The 15,250-nt window shown below is 38.8% G+C and overlaps 1 protein-coding gene across 1 annotated transcript; it reads right to left on the reverse strand.

Annotated features, from left to right (window-relative positions):
- Positions 1 to 6,539: 6,539 nt before the first annotated feature.
- LOC104417417 (E3 ubiquitin-protein ligase AIP2-like) lies at positions 6,540 to 7,181 on the reverse strand. Its single transcript, XM_010028701.2, has one exon. The coding sequence runs from the start codon at positions 7,179 to 7,181 to the stop codon at positions 6,540 to 6,542; it is 642 nt and encodes a 213-aa protein (XP_010027003.2).
- Positions 7,182 to 15,250: the final 8,069 nt, after the last annotated feature.

A 15,250-nucleotide genomic window follows, 5' to 3' on the forward strand; every position in this document is an offset into this window, starting at 1 on the left:
TGGAGGAGGAGCTTGAAGGAGTTATGGATACAACATCAAAGCTAGAGAGCTTCAATATTTTCTCTGGCACCATTGGACTAAGCAGGCACAGCACAACCATTCACTCACTTGTTGAGACTGCACTTATGCTGCTGAAGAACAGGTTTGATCAAAAGTGAATTAAAACTGTCAAATAACTATATATGTCCCAGCTAAAACATCATTTATCTTGTCTTTTTTTTTTTATACTATTTTTGTCAATTACCCTTTATTTCTTTCTCTATTTTACTTATCAATTTCTGAAATAGTCACTCAGTTTCTTTCTCTTTTCTTGGAACAATGGAGGCAATAAAATTGCCACCATTTTTTGTTATTCGAAGTGAAAAGTTCTGTTCTGATAAAAATGAGAACACATAACTTAAACGTTGGTATCTATAGAGGCTTTATGGGGAAAAAAATTGAGGTGATAGAGATTAAATAAAATGTCCAATTTCAAACACGCGCTAATAGTAGAGCTTAGGATTGTATAATCCTGCCTTAAACATTTGATCTTATTTAGGTTCAGAAAATATATATTACTCTTTTTTACAGTAAACAAAAATATATTTGTAATACATGAGTGTGTGTTCAAGCACTCCAAGTCTAATGATCATAAAACATAATCTTATACAAAAGAAAAACATAATATTCATATAATGTTAATTTTTGAAATTAGCTGCTCTAATCACCGTTAAAGAAGCTAACTTTCTGCATTAGGTGGTGTTTGTAATTTAAGCCCCAATTCATCCTTTCTGTTGGGGTAGCAAGTTTATGGTTCAAGCTTTTCTAAAAGATTTCTTTGTCCAGGTGATAAAATTTTAGTTTTTGAATTATTAAAAAAATTATAAATGACTAAATATTAAAATACAATTCATGTAGGTCATCGATATCCAACATCTTTAACTTTTGGAATAGAATATTACGTACTCTAACTTTAAATACATGTGTCGATATCTATTTGTTTCGAAGATGAACATTACGTGGCTCCCGTGTGCTTGAACATAAAATTATATTTTGCAAGTTTCAACGACATTCAACTGACGTAAAGATGACGTCCAAGTCATCCGAAAGCTTTGTGAAGAAGAATTTCCATAAAAAGAAAAAAATTACGGAAACTAACTTAAATACCAATAAGCATTTTTCCCAAAATAACATAATTTTCCTCAAAAGCACCGCCAGACTTGAATGCGAGAGTTAAGCATGCACGGTAAACAAAAAACATAATTATGATACATATGCTTACTTAGGTGAATTTATTGTTTAAGTATTTGATAATTGTATCTTAAAGTCTTGAAATTTGATAATATAAATAAAAAAATTTAAAAGAAAATTTAAAAGCGAATAATTTTGGGTTAAATGCCCAAACTGTCCTGGATCGAACCAAGTAATTTTCGGTCCAGGCTTTTGAGTTTTCCACGCTAAATAATAAAAGAATTTGGTTATAAAAATCAAATATTTTTGTAATCAATCACGATCACTTGGAAAATTAGAAAAACTTGGATCTCAATATTCTTGGTCGACAAGCTGTACCGACGCAGAGGACATATGTGGTGTTCCCAAGTTTCGATGCAATTTTTTGTGAAATTTATGATAAACTTGATGTTTGGGGAAAAAGATTTCAAACTTGATAATTGACATGCGATCACTTTCCAAATACAATTTTCTTTTCAAATCTTCGGACTCATGAAATTTGATAATTGACTTTTTATTTTGAAGCGAGGGTCAAGATATTAAAATACGGATATGCAAATTCAAATATAAATTTCGTAATATTTTGGAGCTTTCAATGAATTCTTTCTTAAGATTTGGAAAAGGAAAAAAGAGGCGAGTTGTGCAATTTCTTTAAATTAATCCAAACAAACTCTCAATCTATAACTTCAAATCGATGATGTAGATAGGTTTGGTTCAAGTTACAGAATTTTAATTTATTAGGAGAAGAGCGGAACATGGTAATGGAGCTCATGCAGTCAGAGGAAGGTATGGGTGCAAAAGAAGTCCAAAAGTCCAGAAAAAGAAAAGAAAAAAATCCATGGTAGATAATAAAAATAGCTCAATTACACGTTATATAATCACAAAAAAGGACAAATTTTAATATAGCCATAATAAGTATTCACAATATTCAAAGTGACGTATATTAATAAAAATATAATCATAGTAACCCGTAACTCTGAAAAAGGACTTATTTGAAGCTTTATTTACATTCACATAATTAATCGTGAATCTCCGGTCTCCTAAGGAAATCAGAAAAGTTAAAAGTCTCTTGATTTCTTGGGGGACAAGTGGCACCGACATAGGGGGCATGTGGGGTGTATCTTCAACCAAGTTTCGATGCAATCTCTGTGAAATTCATGAGAGCAATCCATGCGAATAAGTTGGCCTCGGATCGCAACTTCTTCCATGCAAATCACACAATGCGAACTAGTTGAGCCTTGATCATCCTCACACGCCACTTTGTTCAAGCTTTCAATCGTCGTCTCATGTGCAGCGGCTCCGAAGTTGATCCTCTCTTGGTCCATCGACTCCCTCATGACCCATGTCCGCGACACATTCTCCGCGTTGCGATCAGGGGATGTGACTGCTCCTTCTTGCCTCGTTAGATTAAGCGCGGATCGCTGCCCCAACGTAGCCGCCGCCATCTCTCCACCTCTTCCAGGATCCACCACTGGAACCTCCCCAATCGGGCTTGCATCACGTGCTCCGAGAAGGCGATGTGCACAATGCTCACCGCCATCTTCGTCCTCTTGCGCCCCTCTCTGCAAGTGTCGTTCACCGCGTGGGACGTGGCCCTCGCGATCTCGGACACTAGCTCGTCGCGAGTCAGGCACTTGGTCACGTGAGTCCCCGCACTCACGTCGAGCCACCGCAGCTGGTCCAACGGGAAGGGCAGCCGCATGTCGTCCAACATGGAGGACACAATCGCCCGTGACGGCGATGATGGCGATCTGTCGTGGGACGCAAACGGCCCGCTCGGGTACTCAGCTCTGTACCAAAAGGGACCATCGGCACGAGGCGGTAATGCAGCTCCTTCTCCTACTTCGGACTGAATATAGCGGCTGGCGATGCATGACATGATCACCCGAGGTTGGGGCAAAGACCGATTGTCAGGAATATACGCTGGCATCGCAAAAACGAAAGTTCGATAGTAAAACATCTTAACAAGGATTGTCGAGATGGCAGGCCAAACAATTTTGGATTGGGTATATATAGTGAACATTACTAATCCGAATAGGATATAGGACTGATTCCTACACTGCGTTTGACAAGATTCCTGTAAAAAATTAATTTTTCTTTTCTTTTTTTTGCTTTATTTTATCAAAATTGAAGAGAGCGTCTTATCTTATAGTTCTTGAAATCACCCAAATTTACGAAATACATGCCGACACTGCGAAAACAAAATTTTGATAGTTATTCAACCAAACAAGTAAAATGTTTCGAGTACTTTCCTCTTGTCGATATATCTTCTAACCTATGCAATTACCAACATTTACAAAAAAATTGTGTCGTGGAATTTTATCTGCTTATTATTAAATAGACTTCCAAGACCTTTTTTGAGCTGTTGATCTAGAAAGCTTGCTATCGGAAGCCGCACAACTAAAATTCAATATCTTAATACCTGAAAATCAGCAAAAGAGATCCCATCGATATATCCAATAAGACCTACCGAAGCTTAAGTTGAAGAGCTATGCACTAGTATATTTGATTAATCAACTAACCTAAATCACTAATTCGTATGATGGAAATGTATAAAAACATTACTAGGTTTATTACACGGGTTTGGCTCCACATATTACCAAAATAAAAATCAGTAAAAGAAAACAAAAACTATTTGGTGTTGCAAATGAATGGGGAAATGAAAATAGCTCCTATACTAATTTCACGCATTCAACATTAGTTACCATAAATTTGTTCAACTAAACCGATAGAATAGTTAGCTTAGCGGAGAAAAAGAAAAAAAAAAGGAATTTCTGAAATTTCATTAATTCATCTCCTTGATAACTAGCTTGAACATTGGGCCATGGACTCATGCACAGCTTCGGGTTGACCCTTGCTAATTGGGATAATTACCCAAAAAGTCTTAAACCTATTATAATCGTGTCAATTCAATTATAAATATTTTTTGGCCAAATGAATCATAGACCTTTTGTATATATGTCAATTCAATCTATCCAACCAATGCTCACGTGGCATGATTGGCGTTGACATAGCCAAGCCGGTACTAAAGTGGACAATTTGTAATAATATTTTAATATTTTTCAAATTTTTAATTATTTTTTCCTTTCCTTTTCTTTTTTTTTCTATCTCTTTTTTTACCTCTTCCTTTTTTTTCTCTTACCGGTGGGAGAGACCCTCACCCACCCCTTGCTAGATCGAGTGAGGCTCGACCTTGCTAGGTAAGCTCGCTTCACCTAGTGACAACAAGGGCTCGCTTCACTTATGGCTGGGTGAGGTTTCCCTTTGCTCAACGACAGTGAGGGGAGCTCACTAATGGCCGACAATTAGTCCGATGATCGGGTACAGGAAGGAGGAAGAGGGGAAAAAAGAGAGAAAGAAAAGAAAAGAAAAAAATGAAAAATATTTAAAAATATTAAAATAGTATTAAAATTATCAACGTTAGCACCGGTCATGTCACATTAGTGCAAACTAGCCAAATTTGGATGAATGGATTGAATTTGTACAAATGTAAAAGGTCTAGAAACTCATTTATTGATACAATTATGACAAGTTTAAGACTTCTTTTGTAATTCTCCCTTTGCTAATTGATTTGTGGACTCCTCTTCACTATCTTCCTTAGCTCATCTAATTCCAACAATTGATTAGGGCTTTACTTGCTATGAGGGAAATGAATTATTTTAAAATATTTTCTAAAATATGATCATTTGTATTCCTCGAAATAATTGGTCAATGAAAAATCTTTATTTTTATTTTTTTTCCATTTTTCATGAAGCAAACACATCTTGAGCGCATCATTTATCCTTCTAGTTACATTAGATCAAATCAAAATTCCTGGTCCAAGGCTCGAATCTTTCTCCCGCTTTCCTCCATGGAGGAAACGGTTGCGCATGATGGGAATGATGGCGAGTGGTCGTCAGATGCAAAAGGCCCACTCGGCTGCTCGAATAAAAAGCTACGGTCATCATCCACGATACACGCCGGAGAGTTTGTTCCTTGTACATTGGACTCGATATGGTAGCAATGAGACAAAGACCGATCATCTCGTATAATAGCGGGGCTTGCAGAAACTAAAATTTGATAATTCGACATATTTGATGACAAAATTTTCAAGACTAATGAAGTGAATATTCTTTATGAAATGTGACCTGATTCTGCTAGAAATCGGCTCATCTCAGACAAGAAACAATGCCAATCCAAAATAGGAAACACAACATTAATATGTTTCCTAAAGTCTCTTTAATCATCGAAGTTATACTTTAAGTCCTAAACTTTTTTTTTCTTCTGGCTTTGGTTTGTCAGGATTGTAGAAAAAATCTGATCAAATCATCAGCATTTACGGAAGATTATGTGTTAGAAATTAATCTGATTACTAGATATAGACTCTCAAGATATTTTGAATAGTCAGTCCTCAAAAACTTTCTTCTTCCGAACACATGATATCTGAATTAAAATGCTTTATTACTTGTATTTCTCGAAAGTTGCCCACTTTAATTTCTTCATCCAGTACTTTCTTTTGCGTAACTTCCTCCTCTAGTATCAAACTCAAGCGATTGGTTTTTTTTTTTTTTTTTAAAATATACTAGCAAAAACGCATATACCAGGGGTGAATAATAAAATTTAAAATATTTAACAAAAATTGCCTCATAACGTGATATTTGAATTATTAAATAATGAAACTAGACAAAGAAAAGGAGAAAAAATCTTAAGATTCAAAACTTTTTTGATAAGGTTGTTGATTTAAACTTTAAATTAAGGTATGTAGAGAGATGAAATAGAATTACTAATTTACGCATTTTTCCAATGATGAAATATCTATGAAATAACTTATTGAGTTATTTATTGTTTCTATACCTCAACTAAGTTATAAAAAGTAATAAAGTAGCTATCCGACTTTAAAAAGGCCATTAAAAAAAGTCATGTAATGCTAAAATTGAGGGTCCAAATTTCGTTTCTTCTTATCAAATTTGTGAACTTTAAGCGTGTTTATGTTAGTTATTTGATGATTGTATTTAGAGTCTTGAAAATTGGGGATACACAAAAATTTTGAAAAAAAAAATTATAAAAATATATACAAAAAATTAGACTAAAAGCTTTGAATTTGCATAGGACCGGGTAATTCCAATCCTGACTTTCTTTCTCCAACCATACCGAAAATCGCTTACTTATTCGTCACAAGCACAATCCGTGACTAGAAACGTACAATCCAATTGTTTGTTCGTCTATCACCAAATCAGAAGCAAGATGTAGCATTACAAGAGATGTTTCAAAGAAGAAAGAGAACATGAAACTTCATTTACATCAATATAATCCAACATAATGTCCTAGAAAAACCAGAAAAGAATGAGACTTCAAGACATCTTGGCGGGCAACTCGCAGCGACACAAAGGGCATGTTTGGTGTATCTTCAGCCAAGCTTCGATGCAACCATGATGAAATTCATGAGAGCAATGCATCCGAACCCGCTGGTCTCCCATCACAATTTCTTCCGCGCAAATCACGCAGTGCCGTTCACGACTCTCGTGGATCTCGCTCTCCGAGACGGTGACCACGTGCGTCATTCTCACCATCACCTTCGTCCTCTTGCGCCCCTTGTCGTTCACCTCGCGGGACAACACCCTCGCGATCTCAGACACTAACTCCTCCCGGGTGATGCATGTCCTGCTCGCGTACTTCCCCGCGTTCATGTCGAGCCACTGTATCCGGTCCAAAGGGAAGGGCAGCAGCATGCCCTCCATCATGGAGGACACGATTGCCCACCACGGCGAGGATGGCGAGTGGTCGCGGGATGCGAACGGCGTGCTCGGATGCTCTGCTCGGTATGAAAAGCTACGTTCACAGATTCGGCCTCCTGTTCCTCCTTGTACTTTGGACAGACTACAGTAGCTTTGGACATGGCATGACAAGATCACACTGGGTTGGGGCAAAGATTCATCGTCATCGTCTGGAACGGGCGTTGGTATTGCGAAGACTCGAGTGTAATAATTCGACATCTTTACGAGAATTGTGGAGATGGCAAGTGAAAGCGTTCTTGGGTTGGTTATGTCTATATGTACTCAGTCATAGGACACCACCATTGACAGAAATTTCAGGAAACAAGTCGTATAGTTTCCTCTTTTAAGCTTTGGTTCGTCCAGATTAGACAGAGCCTATGTCAAAGATTTTGAATTCTTTATCCTAAAAACTTTCCTTTTCTCAACACACAATTTGAGTTACTCGTATTTCTCAACAATTACCTGATTTTATTTCCTCATTTGATCTTTCGGCCAACTTCCTCTAGTATCGGACCCACACAAAAAAACACCTTATAACATAATATGTCACTTATGAACAAAAAAAAAAAACATAATATTTCACTAAATAAATAATGACATTGCACACAAGTAAGGAAAAAGTTTCAAAATTTAAAACCTTTTCAACAAGGTTGTCCATGAGATAGAAGCTTCTATGTTCATCTTCTTATACAATCCCATGGAAAAAAAAAAATTCTTATTCATATTTTCACATTATTAAAAAATATTGCGAAATTACTAAAGGCGAAATGAAGCCTAATTCATTCCAATTTTGATTGGGTTTGGGATTGATGCTTGTGAAAATCCCTATTGTAGCCCATGAAAAAAAAATGGATCATTTCTCTCGCGAGGTCGTCAAGTCCATGAACATACCCACCTCCAATCGAGCGAAGGACCAACCTATGTCTCAAAAGAAAATTCAGGAAAGACACTATGATCCATCTGCTTTAATAATAAACTAATCATAATTAGCGTGAATAATTATCATTAGAGATAATCACACAAATAATCCCTAAATTTGGACCCAACATGTAGTGTGATCTCTAAATTTTTTAATTTATTCGTGGTTCCTGAATTTTAGTCCAATACGCAATGTCATTCCTAAACAATGCGGTCTCAATATCAATTTAGTCCATAAACTAGATTAAAATGTTCAATATTATCATTCCATTAATTCAAGCTGAAGGATAATATTAAATATTTTCATGTAATTCAAGGACTAGATTCAACATGTATCAAAAGTTCAAAGACCAAATTGAACAAATTAAAAATTTAAAACCACATTGTACTTTGGATCATAATTAAAAGACTATTTTTGTCGTTGAAATTTGTCGCTGGTTTTATTTTTTGGGGGCCAGATTTTGGTACCGGGTTTTTTCGAGCAAAAGAATCCAGAACCTCCCACAATTGAGCATGGCGAAGAGAACTTGGAGTTCGCATGCTCATCTTCATGTCACTCCTAGGTTTTACATGTGCAATGTGCATGATCATTCGGAGCTTTATCTTTAGAATGTCTGATTCCTAGCAATGAAGCGATTAACTTAAACGTGGATTCACGGTCGAGGGTCGAAGATGTCGGGCAAATGCAATGCTCTTATTCACTGGATAGGCCACTTGATTCTAAAGACGTATTGAAGGAAGTAAGAGAAATGATGGGAGCTTTTCCACTTCTTGGAGAACCGAGTTGGTTAAAAACGCGATAGACGTGTATAACAAGTGGGAGGTGAGTCAGCTGGCAGAAGTATAACACATGCTACTTTCGTAAGTCAAACTGCCGACATATGCAATGAAAAACAAAGCTACAGCAACCTAGTATTTCTTCTTGTGGACACAAACGAGCTACGAGAAACTGTGATCTAAGATGTGCACACGTCTCGACCCTGTCAAGTCGATGTTTCTGCAAGAAATGTGGATTGGGCGCGCACTACATGTTCAATTCCCAATCAGACTAAGAACCAACTCGATATGATGGCCCGAGTGCATTCAATGTATGCTCAAAACGGTCGGCCTCATGGCAAAGGGGTTCTAGGCATATATATAACGGGCGGGTCGGCATGTGAATGTAGGAATTCGGTTGAACCTGAATGAAGCTCTTCCGAAAGCAACCTGATCGAGTTACTGGTGTCAATCAGATAGCAAAAGCGAGAGCTGAACTTTATCATGGTGAGAGAAGACAAGGAAGAGATGCAATGAGAAGGGAAAAAAGACATAGATTAGTAGTTTTCATTTTATCTCTTGCCATCATTTCAATTTAAAATTTGATTTTTTTTTCTCTCAGGAACAATCTTATAAAAAAGTTCTACATTTTGAAACTTTTTTCCTTTTCAAATGTGTAATTTCATTATTTAATGATCCAAATATTTCGTTATAAGGCGATTTTCGTTAAATCTCTTATAAATTTAATTTTTGAATTAATGCAATACACGTGCATTTTTACTTGGATATAAGTTAACATCAACTTGTCCGAATTTCAAACTAGAGGAAGTTGCCCATAACAAAAAGGAAAAATTGTCCAAAAAGTCTTAAACCTATTACACATTTACTGATTCAGTTATAAACATTTCAATTTTACTAATTGAGTCCTAAATATTTTCACTTCTTGCTAATTTAGTCCATCTGACTAATTTTAGCCGAAAATCATTGACATGGATGTCGAAAGTGCCACTAGGATAACCGGCGCTGACGAATATTATTATTATTATTATCATTATTATTATTATTTGCTTCTTCTCCTTCCTTTTGCTAGTGGCTGGCCACCGAAGGCCGGCCATTACCATGCCAAGCCGAATGGCCTCACTTGCTATAGGCAAGGCACATCTCGGTGAGGGCAAGCCTCGGCATCACCTAGGTGAGACCCCTCAAGGGTCGTTCTCCCCTAGGCCAAATCAAGCAAGGCCAGCCCTTGCCCAAGCCAGTCCGGCCTCACCCGGCATTGCCGACAAGTCCAAGAGAGGCCAACCTCACCCAGACTAGGTGAGGCAAACCCTCGCCCGACACCCAGCGAGGCCACCTTAGCCTAGCAAGGGTTCCTATCGCCAGGGCTTGCTCAATTGCGCCTCACCTATGGTGGGGAGGCTAGTTAGCCCCGACATGGCCAACGGCCGACCTCCGATGGCTGTCCACCGGCTAAAGGAATGAGAAGAAGAAAAATTAAAAAATAAAAATCATAAATTTTTTTAAAAAATTTTAAAATATTAAAATTTTATTAAATTTTATCTACGTCGGTATTGACAATTCTACGTGGCACAAATGGCTCTCACGTTAGTGATTTCCGGCTAAAAGTGATCAGATTAACTCAATTGGCAAAAAGTAAAAAGATTTATGATTCAATTTGTAAAATTGAAATATTAGAACTGAATTGACAAAATTACAGTAATCTCAAAGCATAATTTTAATAATTTTTCCCAACAAAAAATACTGGATGAGGAAATAAAATCAAGTAACTTCCTAGAGATATAGATAATCTCAAAGCATCTTTACGAGAAAACGTGGAGATGGCAACGGAAGTGTTCTTGAGTTTGGTACTTCATGTATATATGCATAGTGAACGTCAATCCCGAATAGGAAACATGAATTTTCCTAAACTGCCATCGACACAATTCAAGTAACAAAATTTCAAGAACTTCCCTTTTTCTTCTTTTTTTCTTCTTATTTTTTGTCGAAGAGAGAATATCATCTTATACCTCATGAAATTATCATCATTTACAGAAGATTGTGTCATAAAATTTGATTTCGTTAAGCACATGATTTTCTGATTCCATGATACTTTTATCTGTATTTCTAAGAAACTTCCTGATTTTATTTCCTCACCTTGTATTTTTTTTTTGTTATGGGCAACTTCCTCTAGTTTAAAACCCAGACAAGTTGATTTTTATTATATATAAATAAAAATGTCTTTGTATTGCCTGAATTTGAAAAGTTAACATTCTGAAATATTTAACAAAAATCACCTTGTAACGAAATATTTGGATCTTTAAATAATGAAATTGCACATTGAAACAGAAAAAAAAAAAAAAAATCAAGATTTAGAAACTTTTCGGCAAGACTATTCGTAAAATGAAAAAATTCAAATTGAAATTGAAATTATGCAAGAGATAAAAATAAAATTACTAATTTATGCATTTGTTCGTTAATATAAATATGTTTAAAAGAAATAATCGATAGGTCTAAAATTAAGCGATAAAATTGATGACTGGGGAACAAAATTCCCATCTAACTTTTATTACAACAACCCTTTGTTAATTCCTCTTTAAAAAAAAAAAAAAATCCGGTGAAGGGGACAACAGATTCGCACCCTTCTTTTTAGTGGCGAAGAAGTCTCCACCGGAACTAAACTAGGGGTGTGCATGGTCCGGGCGGGCGGTTCCCGACCTAGAACAAGGAAGCGCCGCTAAAGACCGGTTAGAAAATCGGAACGGGATCCACCCGTTTGTGCATGGATCCACCCGGGAACCGGACTGATCCGGTCCGGTTCGGTGGATCCATGGAACCGATTTTGACGCCAAAAATTCTGGTTTTCAACAGCGAAACAATTTTGGTTGAAGCAAAGCTCCTTTCCACGCCAGAGAGCCGCTGGAGGGAGAAGCAAATCAACAGGGTACTACAATTGCAAGTCTTTCGTTACTATACAAGGCCGTAGACAATTAAATCACCTGCACAAATGCGAAGGGGCGGACAGCAGTGGCGGAGGAGCAACGGCGGCGGCGTCGAGGCTCAGGGAGGAATCAAAGACGAAGGGACTGAGCGTCGGCGAGGGGGGCGGACAGCAGAGGCGGAGGAGCAGCGGTTATGGCGAGTGGCGACCAGCGCGAGGGGGTGGACAGTGGCGGAGGAGGAGCAGCAGCGGCGGCGTGGATGCTTGGTGAGGAATCGAAGACGAGGAGAAGAGATTGAGGAAGAAACAGAGAGATAATCAAAGACTGAGGAAGGAATCGGAAGAGAATCAAGAGATGAGACGCGAATTAGGGCTTCGTACCTTGTTGAGTGACGGAAAAGGGGCTCGCGGCTGGTCGAGAGTTCTTGCGAGGCGGAGGAGCAGCGGTTGTGGCAAGTGGTGACCGACGCGAGGGGGCGGACAGTGGCGGAGGAGGAGCAACGGCGGCGGCATGGATACTCGGGGTGGAACCGTGGAATCGAAGACGAAGAGAAGGAAAGGAACAGAGAGAATCGAAGGGTGAAGAAGAAGAAATGCGAATTAGGCTTCGCGAATTAGGGGCGAAGGGGCGGGGGGCTTCGCGACTTTTTTTTTTTTTAATTATAAATAGTACTGGTCTGGTCCGGGTGGGCGGGTGGGCGGATCCGCCCACGGAACCGGGAACCGGACCGGTTCCACCGGTTCTCAACAATTGGACCGGGAACCGGACCGGTTCTCTCAAGAACCACCGGTTCCGGGCGGTTCGGTCCGGTTCCGGACGGTTCCGGGTCCAATGCACACCCCTAAACTAAACAGTCCACATCAAAGGATTTACACAAAGTGAATGAACGGTGGAAAGGGAAAACCATAAATGTGCTCAATATTAGCAAAGCCCAACGGTTGCTTCAATCTACGGCCTCTTATATGCTAAAACTTTCCCCAGGAAATTAGCATGCCAAGCGCATTCAGCAACAAGTCAGGTCATGGTTTTTCCTCGCATGAAGACTTACATGTGTCAAGTCAAAAGTAAAAAAGGAGAAATGACCCACAAAAGAATTCAAGAAATACTTTTTGGCTATAAGTCTTTAATAAACAAATGCCTGGAAGAAAACACAGAAAAATAGTTACTCCAATATCCTAGTAGAAACCCATTTCATTCCATCCCCAAAGTAACATGTTTCTCCCCAAGAAAGTCCTGATCCAGCGAAATCGAGGGTAAAAACAGTAATATTTGAAGGAAGCAAAACTATGGCCGCTTCACCCGCGTCAATTGGGCACCCGCTGCACAAAAGAAGAATCTGAGAGCACGGGGACCTTACAATCTTCATTTACAAGACACTGTTGAAACTTGCAAACTTTGCTAAATTCATTCAGTATGTATCAAATAGACAATAAACCTGTTCCCATGGTGGAAAATCACATATGGCAAAGGCTTTCCTTGACCATCAACCACAGGACTGTATTTGAGGACTTCACTACAAATATTTGTGACTTGAAAAATATGTTGTCCAACAAAGAAGAGTTATGGCTGAGCAAGTGCTATGGTCTTGAGGCTCTGTGACCAAAAGATCGTGCTAAAATGATGAAGATTGTCGGAGATTGCCAAGGTTTCTCCTAGGGTTTCCGGAATGTTCTTAAGAACAGGCGAGACAGTAATTGAGTCAGTTTTAGAATCCTCTCAGCTTAAATGTCAGTAGTTGGTAAGTGACCAAAAGATCATGCTAAAATGATGAAAATTGTCGGAGATTACCTATGTTTCTCCTAGGGTTTCCCGAATGTTTCTAAGAACAGGCGAGATGATGATTGAGTCAGTTTTAGAATTCTCTCAGCTTAAATGTCAGTAGTTGGTAAGAGAGTAGATATCATTTCGTCTACTAGATTGAATATAAATCAACAGTTGTAACAAAAGAGCTTCTAATATAACAAGATGTGCCCTCCCCTCGTATCCATCCAAACATTCAATAATAGAGATCCATTCTGATCAGAGCGCTATCTCTAGAACTTTCTCTCTCTATGATTCAAGTGAGCAAATATTAGAAGACAATCCATTACACATTTATAAAAATTATATCATTATGCTTTAAAAAATACAAGGGAGAAAAGCCATAAAACCAACCTCTTTACATTTAGATAGGTTCCACTGCTTAAGAGAGAGGACTAAAGATAGAGGTCACATCCTTAAAAAATATTTTTGTTGATGTTTGTATTCTTATTTACGTTGTTTTAAGCATTGTTCATTGAAGACATGCTCTACTACCAAAAACGACATTCTCTACTATCAAAAATTACGTTCTTCCAAATATATGACTGGTTGCTCCTAAAGGTCATGTATCTCCTTCCATGCCTCTTTATTGAACCACAACCTTTTGAAGACGCTATTCTATCACCAAAAATAACGTTGTTCCAAATATGACCGATTGCTCCTAAAGGTCATATATCTCCATTCATGCCTCTTCATTGAGCCAGAACCTTTCTTGATCTGATTTTATATAATAAAAAAGGAGATATCAAACTTTTAGAATGTGCTTCAAAGGATAACTCCAGCATTCCCGCTTTAATCGAGCTGTGACCAAACTTCTTCAGAGCTACATACACAGACTACTTTATAAGCATAATAATATGCAAATGAGTGAGGCTTTCCAGTCAAAAGTGACATAGATTAGGGGTATGCATGGTCCGGTGTGCGTAGTTTCCGACCTAGAACCGGGAACCGCGGGCTAGTTGCATGGATCCACCCAGAACTAGACCGCCGGTTCGGTCCGGTTCCCGGGTGGATCCATAGAACCGGTCCAACCTCCACACTTTCCCATTTTCGCCCTCCTCACATCTACTTATTCTAGCTCTCCCAACCACGGTAGCTTTATTCTCTTCAAGTACTAGCAACGTGGCGACGGCGGTCGAAAGCCTCAAGCCTCAAGCCACTTCCGTCCCGACCACCTTCACCATCTTCACCACCACCTCCATTGTCTCCCACTCCTCCCTCAAGACCGACAATGAGGAGGTAATGGGGACAATGAGCCATTCTTAGATCTAGAGTTCGCCCCTGTCCCCAAAAATGAGGATGATGTGAGGAGGCTTGAGGAGGGGGAGGAGGAAGAGGGGAGGTAGAAGCAGGACGAGCCCAACAACAAAGAGGACAATAGTAATAGTGAATGTGGAGGTGGCAACGAGGATGACGACGACATGGAGAGAGAGTTCAAGTTCGAGGTGGGGAAAGAGAATCAACTCACTATTTCGCCGAGTTCAAACTAGGACTCGAAGAGAGATGAGTAAATCCGAAGGTGAATCGGAGAGAAAGAGGGAGCTTGGGGAGATTTTGAACTAAGAGAAATGAGATGGAGTAGGAGAGTAGTGAATTGAGACAAGATGGTGATTGGAGCCCTAAATTTTAGATTTGCTAATTTCAAAATTTTTAAATATTAAAAATTAATATATTATTATAATATAACCGGTCCAGTTTGGGTGAGTGGGTGGGTGGATCCACCCATGGAACCGGGAACCGGACCAGTACCCACCAGTTCCCATAAATTGGAATCGGGAATAAGACCGGCTCTCTTAAGAACCACCGGTTCCGGTGGTCCAGGCGGGTCCCGATTTTTTTACACACCCCAAACATAGACAGAGATACATAAATTCG

This window comes from Eucalyptus grandis, chromosome 8, assembly GCF_016545825.1.
Source record: "Eucalyptus grandis isolate ANBG69807.140 chromosome 8, ASM1654582v1, whole genome shotgun sequence".
Taxonomy (NCBI): domain Eukaryota; kingdom Viridiplantae; phylum Streptophyta; class Magnoliopsida; order Myrtales; family Myrtaceae; genus Eucalyptus; species Eucalyptus grandis.